This window comes from Prionailurus bengalensis, chromosome A3 (assembly GCF_016509475.1).
Source record: "Prionailurus bengalensis isolate Pbe53 chromosome A3, Fcat_Pben_1.1_paternal_pri, whole genome shotgun sequence".
In the NCBI taxonomy this organism is placed as follows: domain Eukaryota; kingdom Metazoa; phylum Chordata; class Mammalia; order Carnivora; family Felidae; genus Prionailurus; species Prionailurus bengalensis.
Window position 1 is genome coordinate 121,624,708 of NC_057354.1, and position 18,657 is coordinate 121,643,364.

At 52.5% G+C, this 18,657-nt stretch overlaps 1 protein-coding gene across 1 annotated transcript; it reads right to left on the reverse strand.

The window, feature by feature from the left end:
* Positions 1–4,471: 4,471 nt before the first annotated feature.
* MFSD2B (major facilitator superfamily domain containing 2B) lies at positions 4,472–16,791 on the reverse strand. The gene is made up of 15 exons (XM_043553343.1): positions 16,705–16,791; positions 15,947–16,036; positions 13,619–13,708; positions 12,359–12,672; positions 11,764–11,887; positions 11,395–11,473; positions 11,182–11,312; positions 9,002–9,092; positions 8,767–8,888; positions 8,248–8,331; positions 7,858–7,938; positions 7,514–7,623; positions 6,989–7,132; positions 6,405–6,581; positions 4,472–5,292 (listed from the first exon to the last, which is right to left on the reverse strand). Exons 1-15 carry the CDS (start codon positions 16,789–16,791, stop codon positions 5,268–5,270), a joined length of 1,749 nt encoding a protein of 582 aa, XP_043409278.1. The 3' UTR covers positions 4,472–5,267.
* Positions 16,792–18,657: the final 1,866 nt, after the last annotated feature.

The following is an 18,657-nucleotide window of genomic DNA, read 5'->3' on the forward strand; positions in this document are numbered from 1 at the left end:
TTACTGCACTAGCTAGATCCCCTGATGAAGTGTTGAACAGAAGCATTGATAGTGAGTAATCCTTCCCTTATTCCTGATTTTAAAGGGACTATTTCATCATTAACATTTTACCACTAGGTGACATATTTCACCATTAAGAATGTTTGCTATAGGTTTTTGGTAGATAGCCTTACTCAGGTTTAAAAATCTCTACTTGTGGTGCCTGGGTGGCTCAGTAGGTTAAGCATCTGACTCTTGATTTCGGCTCAGGTCATGATCTCATGGTTTGTGAGTTCAAGCCCTGCCTGCATCAGGCTCTGTGGTGGTAGTGCAGACCCTGCCTGGGATCCTCTCTCTCTCTCTCTCTCCCCCTCTCTCTGCACCCCTGTCCCCCACGCTGGCCTGTGTGTGCATAGGCTCTCTCTGTCTCTCAAAATAAACTTCAAAAAAAAAATGTCCTTTTCCTCTTGGTTTGCTTAGTACTTTTATCATGAGTGAATATTAGCTTTTTATTAAATGATTCTGTATCTATTGAGATCATAATTTTTTTTCATCCTTTATTAATGTGGTAAATTTCACTGGACAGATTTTTCTTTTTTTTTTTTTTCTTTTTTTTTTTTTAATATTTATTCTTGAGAGACAGAGCATGAGTGAGGAGGGGCGGAGAGAGAGGGAGGCACAATCTGAAGCAGGCTCCAGGCTCCAAGCTGACAACACAGCGCCCAATGCAGGGCTTGAACCCACAAACTATGAGATCATGACCAGAGCCGAAGTTGGACACTTAACTGACTGAGCCACCTAGGAGCCCCTTAGTTTACTAGTATTTTGTTTCAGATTCTTCTATGTTCTGTGCTCTTTTAATCCTCTAAGGTTAGCCTGTAAATTTCCTTTCATTTGTACTTTTCTTGTCTGGTTTTGGTATTAAACTTATTCTGGCCCGATACAATGAGTTGTAGAGTTTGCCCTTTTTCTATTCCCTGGAAAAGTTTTCATAAGCTATGAAATGATCCTTGATAAAAAGTTTGATAGCACTTGGTAAAATCATTTGAATCTCGTGCTTTGGGTGTATATGTGTGTGTGAATGCTTTATAATATGTATTTCATTCCTTGAATATTTATGAGATCATTTAGGATTTCTGTTGTTTACACTCACACACGAATACACTCAGTTCTTCTATAACGCTTGTTTTGAAAACACAAATTTGTTCCAACACAATTGCTATATTAAAGAACAATTTGAGCATAACCTGAATTTCCTTGCTTCTGCACCAGTTTTGTCCTTAAGAGACACAGAAAAATACCCAGCAGTACGAAGAAGTCTCATAGGAGTACGCAAACGCACACACATACACACCTCAAACATCTCACAAGCGGCTGTGTCACTGTGTGTGTTATGAGCCAAACCCATCCATTTCTGGGGCTACAACTTTCTATCCAATTTCAAATAACTTCTGCCATTTGATAATAACATACAAGCTGCAACCCTTTCCTCCCATTGCTTCATCCGCACTCCGTGTGCACAGGAAGGGCGCAGCAGCGCGAATGGGGAAGAAAGAAAACTAAGAAGACCCCAAGTTTTTGGTTTTGGTGACCTGATAGATGCTGACATAATTTACCAAAAATGCAGGAGGTGGAACAAGCGTGGGAGGTGATGAGTTCCGCTTGAGGATGTTTTAACTGCCTGAAGAACACTCAGATGGGCTTCTGAAGTTCAGCAGAGCTCAGGGTTAAAATAGAGAGGTGTAACGGTGATAGTGATTGAGGGGCATCTGGCTGGCTCAGTCGGTTAAGCTTCCGACTGTTGCTTTCGGCTCAGGTCATGATCTCATGGTCACAAGATCAAGCCCCATGTAGGGCTCAGCACTGGGCGTAGAGCCTGCTTAAAATTCTCTCTCTTCCTCTGCCCACTGTACCCTCCCCTGCTTGTGCTCTCTCTTTTCTCTCAAAGAATAAATAAAAATAAAGGTGTTTGTGAGTGAGATCACATGGCCCTGGGAAACCTGAGAAACCTACAGAGCATCAAAGGAAGAAGAAGCAAAGGAAAAGACAGAAAATGAAGGGCCAGAGATGGTGGAAGCTAAGGGGGAAGGTGCATCATGTAAGCCAAGGGAGGATGGAGTTTTGAAAATGAGTGGCCAGCATTTAATGGCTACCAGTCACTGAGGGTTTCCCTGGTCAGATATGATCTCACACTTAATCCTCATGGCCATCCAGAGGTAATGGCGAACACATTCCTTTCAAAAAGGAAACAGGCTCAGGTTTGTTACAGAAGTTGATGAGTCACACAAGTAAACAATACGAACCCCCATTTCCTTTTCTCTGATGCTGGAGTTGACCTTTGACAGTGCTGAGCTGCATGGTCTCCATAGGAAGGCAGAGTCCAGGTTTAAGGAGTTGAGGGGGGAATGGCAGGTGGGGACAAGGGGACAACACTATGGTGGCGGGGGGCTGGGGGAGAAGAGCGAAGCAGATTGTTTGGACAGGTAGAAGCTAAGGGAACGAGGAAAGGTGATTTTTGTCTGTTTCAGGATAAAGCTGATATAAACATTCACTTGTTCATTCAGTAGACATTTATGCATATTGAACATTTACTTCCAGGCACTGAGGATCCAGCAGGAAGAGCCAGCGTCTTCATGACGTTTGGCCTTGTGACGTTTAACATTTTAGTGGGGGCGGCCAGCAATAAGTAAGCAATTGATAAATACACAATTGTACATGGAGGTAGGTCTACTAAGCACAGGCAAAGCAGGGAGAGCTTAGAGAGTGCTGGAATGCAGGAACGGTCACTAGGGGAGAGCAGGAGCTCAGGAAAGGTCTCTCTGTCCCAGAAGTGACATTTGAGCAGCCCCCGGTCTTGTGGGTCTTGAGCAAGTGAGTGGCATGATCTCTTGGATTTAAGTGGGTTTGGAAAAGGTAGCAGAGAGGGAAGGGGTGAGTGAGATGCCTACTCTTTGTCAGCAATAGGCCCAGGGCTGGGCCTTAGTGGTGAGCAGACATCCTCTTTCTCTGAAACAGGAGGACTGGCTCTGAGGGTGGGTGTCAGAAGAGGGACAGGGACACGAGGGGAGGCCCTGTGGGCAAATGTGAGTCAAAGGATCCAGAGTAGGAATAACGGGTTGAGTCAGGAATGATAATTCTCGATGAGTACAGATAATACCGTGGGATCGGAGCATAGAGTCTGAGGTGGGGATGCTGGCATTTGGTTTCAGAGGGGGAGAGGTCCTCCTGGTATCAAAGTCTGGGCATCAGCTGTTCCTCCAACAAATGTTTCCAGCACTGGCTGTCTCCACAAGCTTTAGAGTCAGGCCCACTTAGGTTCAAGGCCATTTTTGCCACCAACTGACCTTAGGCAAGTTACTTAATCCCAGCCTGTTTCCTCACCTGAGAATAATACATTTTGGGCAGCCCCTGGTCATCTAATCCCTGACCCCAGAGGTGGCCCCCTGCAGCTGTATTTGGACAGTATAGTTCTGCTTGAGGCTGCACTCCTGGGAAACAGGTAACAGAATTCGGCACAAGCTTCTGATCCTACCTGAATTGCCCATCTTTCCAAAGCACGGCATGATAACATGGGAGAAATTTTACCTTGCCTTCTGTCTTAGCAGGTACTGTTTCCCACAGCCAGTGATTTTCCATTGTTGAGAAACTGGTTGTGTGTGTGTGTGTGTGTGTGTCTCCGCGTGCAGCCAGGGGTGAGCAGAGCTTCCTGGCAGCCCCTTAGGCAGATGGGCAACGAAGAGAAGCTGAACCCAGCTCTTTCCCTGATGCCCTGTGACCTCAATGATCACCTACCCATGTCAGTGTCACAAGCAAGGGCAGAGAGTTCAGGCATCATATAGACCAGGTCGCACTGTGTACTCTCACTCTGAGGTCAGGTTCCTTCTCGGGCTACAACGTTTGTGGAAGAAGCAAGGCGTTTCATGCTTTGAGGGGCAGACCGTCCTGAATGTGAGTCTGAGCTCCGGCAGTGTTAGGGGTGACTCTGGAACCTAAGAGGCAGTCAAAGCTCTAAAGAGGAAGTGGAAGGGGGCCTACCCCTGCTCGGTGGGCTTGGGAAAGCTGACCCCATGGAGGGGACAGAGCAGGGGGCTGGGGAGAAATGCAGGGTGCAAGTCTGCACCTCCTGGTCACCTCTTTAGGTGTCTGGGCTTTTCAAAGAGTTGCTGGGGCATCAGAACCCCCATGGGTTCCCCAACACCTCTGCAGCGCCGCCCCCCCCCCCCCCCCCCCCGCCCATCCCCAGCCCACACAAGCCACTGTGGGCTGCTACCCTGACTACTCTAGAGTCTCAACTTTTTATCTCCTCCAAAGCAAAGGAGGAACCCATGCCCCACGTGGCATCTCTGGCCTGAGGAAATGCAGAATCAGGGATATACGGCTGAGGACACACAGCCAGGGGCAGTGACGTCAGGCACCCTCCCCCTTCCCTCCTTGGGCAGTGGTTTCCCAGGAGGTGGGATGAGAGGGCTGGCCACAGTCATATTTTACAGAATCAATAGAAGATAAACCTTTTAATTTTTTTTTTTTTTTTGAAAAAATAAACCTCAGTGGATCTTTCTTCCTCAAAGATATGGCCTTTAGAAAACTGTGGTCTCTGTGCTTTTTATAAGATACCATTTCAAAAAAATATTTCCACAAAAAGAACTTTTGTTCATAAAAATGATTGATCTTTGATGGCTCCATATCGGCCTGTGTCCATATCCAGAAACAGTGTTATCTGAACAAAAGAGAAAGGCTTGAGAAACGCCTCTGGCGGCCTGCTCAGTCTCCTCACCCCACCGCTGTCCCCATGTGCTCCCTCTGGGGTCTGTTGGCCTCAGTGCATCTGTCTGTGTCTCTTTTCGTGACATCCCCAGCATGTCCATCTGTCCCCACTCTGCCCATTCGTGCGATGTCTGTCAGCCTCTCTCTCCGATGTCTACTGGAGTATTAGGAGGAACAAGAGGTCTGTGTGTCTGTCCTGTTGGGTGAGCAGGTTGTGGGCTTCCTTTTTCCAGGAATAGCTGCTATTGGGATGCTTTCCAGGTCAAGGTTACCTGGAGCTGGGTGGTCAGGGGCACAGGCCTATCTGACCTGGTCTGTGGTCAACAGGCAAGAAATGACGGCTGAGGGAACTGGAGACCAGGCTGGTCCCTTCAGGAGATGTCACTGAAGACTCCATATCCCAGGGGAAAAGAAGGGTCGCATGTAACCTTCGAAGTAAGTGTGCTAAGGGGCCGAGAAGAAAGAGGAACGTCGAGCCCAGAAGATGCTGGCTCCTGCTGTTCCAGCCCACGCAAGCTCAGACTTCAAGCAAGGGTGTAGCTGGTCCGCCTGTTAAAGGAAAAGGGGCCAAAGAGAAAGATGAGGGTGGAAGGGGACTCTGTCCTGCCATAGACCCTACACCCGGTGGAAGTGGCAGGTCCCTGCCGTCCTAGCAACTCCTCCCCTTCACAGCCCCTTGGGAAAAGCTACAGCCCTTGTTTCACCAAGTCCCCCCAGCAATTCCCCATGTGCATGTCACTCCGAGTGTGACATGTGATCTCAGTGTTAGCCCAAGTCTGAGCCGTCCACGCTGAGAATGAGGGATGGATGACAATGCCACTTCCTGCCAATCCTGTACAGTCCTCTGTATGCACACGTGCTCAAAGTTCTGAGTGTGTGAGCATCTCCCAAAATGCGGCCACGTGCTCGTGAAAGCCACTGGGCCAGACGTGTTGACGCTGCAGCACCAACTTGGCCTTGGCCCCTGTGCTGGGCTTGGTACACGGAAGTGAATAAAACACAGCCCTAGCCATCCAGATCCCCCACAGTCCACTGGGAAGGCCAGCCAGTGGGTATCTCATCCCTGTGCGGAGGGATCAGTGCTCGGAGGTGGGAAGGACAAGGCTCAGGGAGTGACTCAGCACAACCTGTGGGGGAAAGAGTAGAAGACAACCCAGCTTTCAGCTCCCAGGCTAGAGGATGGTGCCATCACAGGAGGAGGAGCCTAATGGGGGAAGAAGATGAGTTCGGCAGTTCGGGGCTCATCAAAACTGACTCCACCCTGGTGGGACATCAGGAGGAGATGTGCAAATCAGAGCCCGCCATGTGGTTCCAGAACTTGAAGGAAGTCCGGGGGGGAGGGGCAGCTTTAGGAGTCACTGGGCACAAGAGGTGCTTGAGATCAAGCAAGTGGATGAGGTGAGGGGGGCAGGGGCCGAGAAGGGAGCCCTTCCACACCACCCTCCGACAGGTAATCGAGGGAGGGAGACTGAGAAGGGATGAGCAAAGCAGCTGAAGAAAATCCAGGAGAAGATGGCATCACCAAAGCTAAGTGCAGAGTCTGCAGAAGCAGGAGTGCTCAACCGTGTACGTGTCTCGGGGCACCTGCCGACTGGTCAACCTCACACCAGTGGATGTTTGTGCTTCCCTGCCGTGTGTACCCATGTGCATGGGGTGCCCACCTCTGAAGGCTCAGCCGGCGGGAGGAGTTCTGGCTGGGCACCTTTGGAGTGGGGCTGACCATGAGGATGCACAGACCGGTGAGGATCATGCAGGTGGGCACGGCGCCGATGAGGACCTTGAGGGTCACCACCACCTGCTCCACCTGCTTGCAGGCTCCTGCCTCATACCCCGCAAACCTGGAGACACAGCATCCCACGCATCCAGCTCAGATCTCATGGAGCCCGGCTCCCTGCAGGAGAGGTCCCAGATACCCCACCCCCACACTACCCTGAAATTTGGATTCACTTCCTGGCCAGATCAGCCTGATCATGGCGGAAGGGAGAGTTGAGAGAATGGGCTGGCCAGGGAGGAGCTCAGACAAAACTAAGAATGTGGGGTACAGCCCCCAAGAAAGACCCCTCTCAGTCGTGCACAGGGCAACCTGAGGCAGGTAGCTCCCCTACACTCTCTAAAGAGCAGACCTTGGGTCCCTGACTCATGGGTGTCCCCTGGCCCATTAGGGTGGAGAACTCTGCCCTCTTCCTCCCACTCCAGTGGGAGTTAGTCTTTTGTGCCTCTAGTACAGTCCAGCCCTGGGACTCACTCCAGACTGAGAGTGGAGATGCCCAGGGCGCCTGCGCCAGAAAGCTTGGAGAAGAAGACATAGGATGAGTAGAAGATGGTCTCCAGGCCTGGGCCATGCTGGTGCTGCAGCTGGAAGTCATCCACCACATCTGGAAGCATGGACCTGGGGGAAGGGGCTGCAGAATTACCCCTTTTGTCCCCTTGGTAGCCATCAACCCGAGAGCTTTCCGGGGACAGAGACCAAATCGGATCCATCCTTGGGTTCCTGCTGCCTAGGACCAGGAGTGGCCCACAGGGAGCCAGGCAATATGTGTGCTTGTGTTTCCTCCCTTCCCCCAACACAGCTGCCCACCGTTCCTGCTGTCTGGTGCTCTTTCAGGAGAGCTCCAGCGACTGAGCTGGTGGCCTCCGTCTCCTGCAGGTGGGAGGGCCCTACCCAGCACAGGGTGGGCACAGGGGGCCTGGGACAACAGGTGGATGTGAAAGAGGACATACCCATGAGGAAGGACATGATGCTCCCACCCCTCCCCCTCACCCAGCCTACCAAGGTAGCAGCAAGGACACAGAAATGCTCATGCCAGATACAAAGGCCACCACATATGCCACAGGTGCTGTGGGCACAGCAGCCAACAGGATTGCAAAAGGCACCATCACCTGGGGAGATAGATACACTAGCTGATCCCTCCACCTGCCCCAGACTTGCTCTTTCAGTCCCACATTCACCCGTCTTTATTAATGACCCTGCACCTGGTCCTTTGCTAGGGATCGAAGACAAACAAATACAGATCAGCCCTGCCAGCTCCCAGGAGGCCGAGGCTCCAAGGCCACTTCCCTGACCCCACCACCTTCCCTGAAGGCACCTCGGCCCTTGCTTCCTGCCTCACTCACACAGATCCCAAAGGCCGATGTCTTCTTCCCAAATCGCTGTAGAACCCATTCCCACAGCGGCGTGCTCAGCACAGCTGAGACCTGTGAACAGACAGAATCATCCCAGTCTGGGCCGTGCTGCCAATGTCTTTACCCACCCAGGTTCCAGAAGCCCTGGCTTTTAGGTGGGATGCTCGAACTCCACTTTGCCCCCAGATTGGAACCAGTGGCTATGAACTTTATGACCCCAGACCGAATCCCACCCTCTGCTGGAGCGCAGGTGACTAAGATCGCAGCAGAGTCCAGAATGTTGACCAGAATTCCGGCTATGCCATGTCTTGTCAAGGACCACATAGTTTCCCAACCTAGGCCCCTGACTGACCTTGCCTCTGCCACCTCAGGACCACTCACCAGGATGGTTAGCACCACGCCCTGGACATGGTCATGTAGCCGGGAGGCATGTGTACAGAACAGGACCAGGTAGCTCTGCTCCACCTGAGGAGACCAACAGGAAGTAGGCTTGCATAGGGAACGGCAGGAACTCAGAAGTCAAGGCAAGGCCTAGGTCTCAAGTCTGGCCTCTTCTTTGGGACCTCGAATACGGGTTGCTGCTGCCATCATGCAATCCCCTCCCCCACAGAGGACACTTAGCCCTGACACAGGGATGAATAACCATTCCTAGTCCTTCCTCACTCTTGCCTGGCTAGTGGACCTCACCATGCAGATTCTGTCAGCTTCCTAGCATCGGGGCCCTGACCCTCCCAGCCCCACAAGCTCTGTCCAGGTCCCTCTCCTCCTTGCACCAAACTCCCTAGGCCCCGTGCCAGCCACCATTTCTCCCTATTAAAGCCCAACTCTGGTTGGTGGAGCCGGGAGACCGAAGCCGAACATACACAGGGGCAGTATGGCTAGAGCCAAGGCCAGAGGTACCTGAATGGCTGCTGAGATGAACAGGAAGGAGATGACCAGCTTCAGGTAAGGTGGGTGCCGGACAGTGAGCACCAGCCCAGCCAGGAAGCTCGGGCCTGGGCCTGAGGCTGGGACGGAGGAGCCTGCGACACAGGAAAGTGACACTTGGGCTTGGCAGAGTTCAAAACCAAAACCCACGCCCCAGAGGAGTCCTGTCCCTGCTTCTGCTTCCCACACTCTGACTGCACTCCCTTACCTGGTCGCTCCTTCACCCCTAGGCAGAGCAAACTACTGCACACAGGGTAGGTCACAGCAACCACAGCGGAGGCAATGGAGTAGAGACGAGTCTATGGGACAGGACAGAACTGGGGTGGAGGTGATGTCTCCCACCTACGGAAGAGGGGACACCCCGATGGGGGCAGAGGGACCCTCAGCCCGAGCCCAAGGATGCTGGGTGCCCCTCCTCCCAATCACCACCGCAGGAGATGGAGATCTCAGGGCCCAGAATGGTCCTTCTGCTGCGCCTGTGGCTCCTGCGTGAATAGGAGGGCATCCATGCCACCAAGGGTCTGAGCCCTTCCTCTCTCCTTCTCTCTCATTTTTTAAGGCACTGATTTATTGCTGGGACTTCTGCAAGCTAGACCCTGAGGTTACAGTGGTGAATAAGTGACTCCTGCTTCGAGTGTGGAAGACAGACTCATGAGCCAACAGTTACAATATAGCGTGACTCACAATGACACAGACAAATGTCAACAACAGAAACGGTGCTCCCTGTCACCCAGGGGAAGATATACAAGTAATAAAATATATGTAGACATGCACAGGAGTAACAGTCACCTGCTACAGGAAAAGGTTGCCTCTGGGGAAGGGAAGAAAGAAGGAGGCAGGCTTGGGTGGGCTCAGCACAGTTGCACAGGACTCCACATTCAGGACGGTGCTGGGGTAGGCGTTAATGCTCTGCTGTCACCGTCTTGAAATGCTTGATCATTTTGTCTATGAATTCGTGTTTTGTGAGTGAAGTCTGATGGGACGGTACAGCGTGACATGACGTACCTGAAGCTTTGTGCTTTGGCTCACATGAGGCTCCACCTCCTGGGGGTGGGGTCTCAGCCTCCTGCTTCCCATTCCTTTGCACTTTAGGCCAGGCCAACCCAAGGCCCCTGTCATCCGCACCCAGAGAGTGACCTGGTACCTTTGGGGAGGGGGCCTGTGGAGGCCTGAGTGGGGGTGAACATGCATGTGGGTGGAGTCAGTCTGGGAGGGGCAAGGCCACCACCTCTGACCCTCAGCTGGCAGTGTCATGATGAGCCTGAGGGCAACTTGGTGGGGCCCCTCATGCACCTGGACCCAAACAATCCCTCGGTTAGGGCAGTGGGCCATGGGAAGGACAGACTGACTTCCCTGCTGTCTCTGGAGCCCCCTGTTTTCATTTTGCACTGTAAAAGGCAAATTTCGTAGCTGGCCCTGCAGATGGGTCTGGGGATGGAAACATGGGACTTCATTGTCATGTCTCTTCAGTGGGCTCTGGGCCAAGATGTGCTACTATTCTCCTCCCGATTCTCAAGCCCGGGTGGGGGGCAGAATCCCCTGGAGAGCTTGTTCAAATATGGACTGCTGGCCTCCTCCCAAAATTTGTAAATCAGGGTGGGGCCCAAGATTTGCCTTTCTAACAAGTTTCCAGGTGCCTGCTGCTGCTGCTGCTGCTGTCCAGGGACCGCACTTTGAGGACCAGAGCTGTATAATTTTTTTTGCTAAATCTGACGTATTTATTAAACGAGCTGGCAAACAAGAAAGATGCAGAGAAAAGTAAACCCGGGGAGGAGCAACCTGTGCCAGGACCTGAAGGTGAGGGCCACCCATGCTGGAACTCCTTTACAATGGCCACCTGACTGTGCTGGGGGAAGGGCTGGAGGCTGGGGTGCCCGTGTGGGAAGCTGTTGCAATACTGGGGTGACTGGGGAGATGTTGGTGTGTGGGCCAGGCTGGAGCAGTTGGGGATGCAAGGTCATGACCTGATTCCAGATCTGCGGCCTCAAACACGGAGAGGAGTTGGTAATGGGTTGGAGGGGGGGTAACGATTGAAGAGAGAGGACTAAATGATGGCTCCTGGGGTTCTGCTGGATAATGGTATCACTTGCTCAAGGGAAAAGTCGCTGAACTTGATGGATAAAATAGATGCATGTCCCTTAGTTGCTGAAGAGAGATCTGGTTTGCAGGGAGAGGAAGGGGGACTGCTCCCAGGTCTCCCTTGTCCTTGCGCACCGGGGGTGAGGCTGAGGGTGGGGGCCACCTAGTCAGGGCTGAGTGGGACAGGTCACAGGAGCCGCTTCCTCCTTTAGAGGAGGTCTGCTTTAGAGGGAGGCAGGACACCGAGTCCCCCCGGAGGAGCGGGAGGGAGCGAGAAGCGAGCGAGGACAGGGTGGCGTGGGCACTCACCGCGTCGGGAGAGACGGCGACCGGTCCGGGGAGCGCGGCGTCCTCGCACCTGTGCGGCCCGTGGGCGCCCGACACGATGAGGCCGTGGACGGCGGCCCCCATCAACGTCCCCGCCATCTCCATGGTCATCCCTGAGGCAGAGCGGCGCCAGGTGACCGGCGCTGGCGGGCCCGGGGGCGGCGGCCTCCCGCCCGATCCCACGCCCGCACTCACGGTACGCGGTGGCCGAGTCCCGCTCCTTCGGGCAGGGGGTCAGGAGCATGGTGAGCGCCGCGTAGGGAACCTGGAAGAACTGGGCGCCCAGGCCGGGCTCAGGCTGGCCCCCGCGGCCCAGACGCAGCCTCTGGGGGCCCGGGACCACAGCCCCCAGGCCCAAGCCGGTCCCTGCAGCACGCTGGCACGCCCAGGCTGATCCCCTGTAGCCCAGAGGAAGGGGCCTAGGGCCGGAGGCGTGAGCAGGTGCTGGCAGTGGGGCCCTCCAGGACACCTACCCTCTCCCCTCCACACAGACTTCACAGTGGCCAATAGCCCTCTCTGGGGTTCCTGGAGTCCAGGCCCCGGGCAGGGGAGCCACTTGCTTACCGTGGCCAGGGCCTGGAACAGGGAGTAGAAGGTGGTGTACCAGAGGCCCCGCAAGCTGGTGAAGGGGGGCAGGAACCACAGGAGGAAGTAGGCCGTCGTGATGAAGGGTGTACAGCCCAGCACCCTGAGGAAGCACAGCCGAGGTAGGGCACCAGGACAGGGCGACTCTAAGGGCAAACCTGGAACCACCACACCCCTCTGGGCAGAAATCCTCTGTCCCCAAGAGGAGCCCTGGGCTGGGGCTCTCAGGGTGGTCGGGGGGAGGTGGCGGTAGCCTGCAGCGTGGGGCCATTCACTGCAGAACTCTGGGCACTTGGGGCCTCCACTTGCCCATTCTCTGTATCCAGGCCTTCCAAGGCCTCCAGCCCACCCTGGCCACAAGTAGACCCCTAGATCCAGCCTGGAAGCCTTGGAGGCTTTGTCCAGCCCTGCGCCACCTGGTGAGGGAAAGCCCCTAGGAATATCTCTGAACTCCTGCATGGCTCAGCCTGACCTACTTGGGTACCAGCACCTATTACTGTCCTGTCCTCTAGCCATCCACTGGCTTTCCACGGGGGCTGGGAGCCAGGATCTGTGGGGCTGTGGGGCCGCTCACCAGGGCATGAGTCGTCCAGACCCTGTCCTCCTACTTCTGTTGATGAAGAACCCAGCCACAGGGTCAGCAGCTGCCCCAGACACCTTTCCTCCAAACAGGACAAGTGACACCTGGGCAGCAGGGATCTGAAAAGCACAGGTGGGGGGGGGGGGTGGATAGCCAAGGCCCCGCAGCGTCAGAGAGGGGTGTCTGGGCCTGCCCACCTGCCAGGAGAAAGTGCTGGTGACCTGGCAGGGGGCAGAACTGTGGTGTGAAGGTCTATTTGGTCTCTTTCCAGGGACACAAATCCAGAAGGCTCTAAGGGCACGCCTGCACTAGTGAAGAGAGGGGCGGGGGGAGGAGCTGACAGGCACACACTGGCACATTCCCGTTATCACTCATGCCCAGCCACTTCTGGAGGAGGCTTGGGGGCCCTCATCTGAGGTGGCTCAGTGCAAGAAGGGTGACAGAAGTAGGCTTTTTGTTTCACAATGTAAATGTTTTATTCGTTTTTCTGATTACATAAATGACACACTCGTTATAAAAACATTCAAACAGTACAGAAAAATACGAGCAAAGCTCATCTGAAATCCCCCCATCCTGAGACAACTGCCAGAGCATTTTGGTGATCACCTTTTCAGGCATTTATTCATGTGCATTCAGAATTTATAATTTTACCTAAATGAGATCGTATCAGTGTCATTAAAAAAAAAAAATCATAGGTACTACATTAGAAATCTTTTTTCTGCTTCCCCTCTGTCCTCCATCCACCATTCCCTCCTACAGCCAACATTAACAGCCTATAGATATCCTTCTGTAATTTATTTTCTCCATGCTTGTATTTTAACCATATATAGTCACATACACATACTCATGTACCTACATACATGGGGCGTGTCTTTGTTTTGGTAAAATGGGATCAATTTGTATCCTGTTCTCTCAAAGTAACTTCTCTCACTGGAGGGTCATTACGGAAATCCCTCCAAGTCAACTGGTATGGATCTAGCTCATTCTTTTGAATGGCTACAGAATAGTCCATTATGTGGATATTGCACAACTTATTATACAACTACTTCTGTACTGTTGGGCATTCATATTGTTTCCCGATTTTTCACTACAAAAAGCCTGCAGTAAACATCCTCGAGGAGGTTGCCCTCAAAGGCACTTGGCTTCCTGTCAGGTTGGGGACAGAAGTGCCATCTGCCAAGTGAAGTACAGGTAGGGGTGGAAGAAGTGGGTACCAAGGAAGATGGGGGGCCCTGTGCTGCTGTCCACACTCACCTGTGCCACATCAAGCAGGAAGAGTTGCAGGTAAAAGGCAGTGGCGCTGGAGGCCACCTGGTTGGGGATCCCCCCAATGCCATAGCACACCTTGGTACAGAATGAGAGGTGACCAGCTCTGCTGTCCTGGGGAGAGACGCAGGAGCTAAGCCCCCCATCTGCGCGCGCGCATGCGCGTGCGCGCGCGCGCGCGCGCGCACACACACACACACACACACACACACACACACACACACAGAGTTCCCCACACCCTCCTGACCTCCATAAGCATCCTGAGGTCCCTATGTCTGGAGGGCTTTTCCAGTAACTTCTCAGTCCTGATTTGCCCTAAATCATCTTAAAAGGAAGTGAGGCAAAGAGGAGGAAAAAGAGTCCTAAACCATGACCTCTCAAAGATTCCACAGTGGAAGTTCTTCCTTACACTTCCCTCTCGGTGCTTACTGCTACAGTCTGTTTTATTTTGAGTCAGCAAGCCAGAGGGAACTGGGGGGGTCAGGAGGCCCCCAACTTTGCCACCAACTCCCTGTGTGACCTTGAATAGATCACTGAATCTAAGCCTCGTCTGTCAAATGGAACATTCCTGCCAACTTCAAGAGTTGTTTTGATGCGCAAATGAAGCCAAGTGTTATTTGCTCCAGGAGCGGAGTTTAATGTTCAGGATTTCTGCCAGCGCTGAACCACTGGCAGCCTGAAATCAGCCGTGGCGAATTTATACCACAGATATCAGCAAATACTACGTATCAGAGGTGTTTTCTTTATTTTCCTGGGGAGACTGTTTCCCAGCCCATCACTGAGATAAAGTATTGTTTATGACTCCAAATGTGTGCGTATCTCACAAGCCCTAAGCTATCCAGTGAACTCCAGACTGGAATATTCGACTGCCTACTCAGCCCCACATGGTTGCCTACCCGGCATTTCAGCTAAGCATGGTCAAAACACAACTCCTGATTTCCACCCATTGTCCAACCCAACTCCTAACCCTATTGTCCCCATTGCATTAAACGGCCTCCATGTCCACTCAGCAGATCAAGCCACAAACCTAGGAGCCCTTGATTTCTCTTTCCCAATCCCCACACCAAATCAATCAGTGGCCTCCTAAATGGCTTCCCTGTTTCTGCTCTCGTTCCCTGCTGTCCACTCCCTATCCAGCCGTGTAACATAAATTTGATCGTGTCTCATCTCTGCTTAAAACCCCCCAACAGCTTGCCATTGCAGTTTGAATAAAATTCCGCATCCTTCCCATGGGGCCTACAGGAATCCAGTCAGCCCCTCCCCCCATTCCCACCTCACTTCAACAGCTCTCCTCAACCATGGTGGCTTCCTTGCTATTCTTCAAAAATGACCATGCCCATTGCTGCCTCAGGGCCTTTGCACTTCCTGTTCCTTCTGTCTACAAGGCTTTTCCTCTGAGTTTTTGCAGAGCTGACCCCTTGCCATTCAAGTCTAAGCCTGAATGTCATCTCAGAGAAGCCTTCCCTGACTACCCATGTCTCTCTCTCTCAATTATACTATCTGATATGTTCTCATTTGTTTCCTGCCTCTCCCCACAAGAATATAAACTCTCTGAAAGCAGGCACTATAATTTTTTATTCACCACCATGTCCCCAGTACCTAGAGCAACATTTGGCATATGCTCAGTATAGATATGCTGAAGAAATAAATGCCATGAAGACACTATGTAAAAGGCTGTTTCTCCAAAAGATGCTGGGAATCCTTCCTTTTCATCCTTTGCTCGGGGACATAAGGGGGAGTGGAGGGGACTATGACTTTACCCATTTTAGTATCTTGCGGGACACCCCAAATGGGCCCTTCTGAAGGGAAGTTCTTGCTAGATAAGGGTTTATCATATCCTTTGCACACTCTTCCTGTTCTCAGAAGAGAACCACACACAGGGCAAAATGTGATGTCCTTTTCTGACGTTGGTGTGAACATTATTTCAACTTCCAGAAAATTTTATTAACAGGCAGAATCCAACTTGATAGCCCCACTTCACCCCATGGGACTCTTGTTTCCCCCTAAACACTCCTAGCAAGCTTCTGTCACATAGAAGTCACTTGAAAGAGAAATTCCAGCTGAAACTCTCTTGGAACCTTGAGGATGACAGTTTCACCCACTTAAATCACAAGCCTTTCACAGTTAACGGAGCACCGGTTTTGGTGCTAGACTAACTTGGATTCAAATTCTGTCTGCCACTTCTAGGGCAAGGTACTGAAACGTGGCTGGGCTTCACTTCCTCATGTGTGAAACGGGGTAAAAAATACACCTCGGAGGGTTGTTAGGAGAATGTAAGCCTGGCACTTCAGTTTTCCCTCTTGCCATTAATCTCACCCCGAACTTCCCTGGGAAATGAGGGTCCCCAGGGGGCCTCCTTATCTCACTTTCTTTCTTAGGGGCCACAAATCCTTTGCTCTGAGGCGTCTGAGAGGAAGAACTGAGGCAACAAAGGGAAACCAGGTGAAGCGGCGCCACGACGGACCACTGCGCGCGGAGCGAGCAACGGACCTGTGCGTCCGACGGCGAGCTCAGAGGTCCTAACCCCTCTCCAACACGGCCGGGCAGGCGCCCTGCCCCGGCCACCCAGGAGATGAGGAAAGTTGAGGACACCCCTGCCTTCCCACCTGCCCTCTACCCTCACTGCGAAGCCGGCTGCCAGGAAGTCATCTCTGGGGGGCGAGGGCCCAAGAGAGCCTGGTGCCAGGTTTTGAGAGGCTGGCTGAGCCTGCACCCTGTGCCAGGAGCCTGGGGTGAGGGGCAGCCCCGCACACACACCTGAAAGTCCCACCTGCCCGGGGTACAGGGGCGCCCTGGGAAGACCCGGGGTGTGGTGGACAAGAGCCCTAGATTGGGAATCGGGAGCCCAGAGACCCGCCCTGGTCCCGCCAGCCTGGCTAAGACGCACCCAGCGGGTTACTTCACTTGTCCAGGACTCGCGAGCATCTGGCCTCTCGGCTCTCAGCGGTCCGAGTCCACCAAGGGGGTGGGGGTGGGGGTGGGAAATCTGGAGCCCCGGGCCGGGGCCCCGCGCCCCTTCCCTCCGCCTCCCTCGCGCAGCCCCAGCTCCCCACTCGCCCTCGCCCCGCGCTCACCGAGCCGCGCTCCGAGGTGCGCGCTTCCGGCGGCGGCGGCGGCGCCTGGACGGCCGGGGCCCGGGGCGCTCCGGGAGACGAGGCCATGGCGCGCGGCAGCTCCGCCCGCGGCCGCTGCCCTGCGGCGTTATCGGCCGGCCCGCGCCCCGGGCCCCGCGGGGAGGGCGGCCCCGGGGCCGAGTGGGCGCGGCGCGGCGAGGGGCGGGCGGCGGGAAGCCGCGAAGTGCTGTTTCGTTTCCACAAAGGCGAAGTGCCTTGAGCCCAAATTCGCAGCGGGAGCGGGGGTGGGGTGGAGGGGCGGCCGGGAAATCCCTCGGGACCAATTTCCTCGGGGAAGGTCCCGTGGAGAGAGAGAGAGAGAGGGAGAGACGGACAGCCAGCGGCGGTTCGCGCTACACCCCTGCTAAATCCTGGCGGTGAAAGTCGCCAGATCAATTTATTTGGAAAACGAAGCTATAGAATGGACTTGTTTAGACTAAGATTGTGGCCGAGAGGCTTCCAACCGGTCAAGTTGAATACAAGATGCCTGAAACACACGCTGTCCAGCCTCACACAGATGGGATAGTATAGTCATGTAGCTAAGTTCTGGCCGGTGGATGGCTGGAGAGCAGCGTTCCAGAAAAGTCCTTACGAGAGAAGGGGTCACATCACACACTGACTTCAGTGTGTGAAGTCAGTAAAAATGCACCACGGACGTAAGCGTAAAGGCTAAAAGTATACACCACCTCGAAGAAAACAGGAGCAAATCTACACAACCTTGGGTTGGACAGCTGTTTCTTAGGACACCACAAGCTGGACCATATCTAGATGAGCAACTGTGCTGCAAACAATCCAACGAGTGAAAAGACAACCCACTGAATGGGAGAAATATCCCCAAATCATAAGGGCTGGAACTGGAATATATAAAGAACACTTACAACTTAACAATAAAACACTTAAAAATGGGCAAAAGGTTTCAAGAGGTACTTTTCAATAGACAAAAAATAAGCACGCGAAAAGATGCTTATGTCATTAGGGAAAACCCAAACTGCAAGACCCCACAGCACTGGATGGCTAGGAATAAAAAGACCAACAATAACAAGCACTGGGGAGGACGTAGAGAAATCACACATTGCTTGTGGGCATGTAAACTGGTGCAGGTGCTATAGAAAATGTTGGCAATTCTTCAAAAAGTTAACCATGGAAGTAGCATATGCCCCAGCAATTCTTCCCGAGTATATACCCTAGAAAAAAACATGCTCACACAAAAATTTGAACACAAATATTCATATCAAGATTTAAAAAAACCAAAAAGTGAAAACCCAAATGTCCCTTAACTGATGGATAAATAAAATGTGGTAGGTGCATCCATACAGTGGACTATTTATTACTCCACAATAAAAAGGACATGGATGAACCTTGGAAACATTAAGTGAAAAGATACGAAAACCATATACTGTATGATTCCATGTGTACAAAATGTCCAGAACAGGTACATCAACAGAGTGTAGAACTGAGGGTAGGGAGTACAGGGTTTCTTCTAGAATGAAAACACTAGACAGAATGAAAACACTCTAAAATCAGATTGTGGTGATCCTGTGGCTATACTAAAAGCCACCGAATTGTACAATTTAATTGGGTTAATGGTAAGGTAGATTACATCCCAATAAAGCTATTGTTTGTTTGCTTTGCTTTTGTTTTTAAAGGGAAAGGTGTGTGCTTCTTCCCACAGGATGAAATGCAAATGTGGTGACTGGTGCTAGGACAGTCATCTTGAGACATGGAGGTCAGTGATGGTATGCGGAGACAAACAACACGAGTCTGACCTTTCATGAAATGGTTCTACCAGCCCTGAATTGCTTCTATCCAAATTTTGCATGGAAATGAGTAACATTTTATTTTGCAAGCTACTATGAGTTTAGATTTTCTGTCATGGCTAAATACAATCCTAAAGTATGCACCATCCGGTCTAAA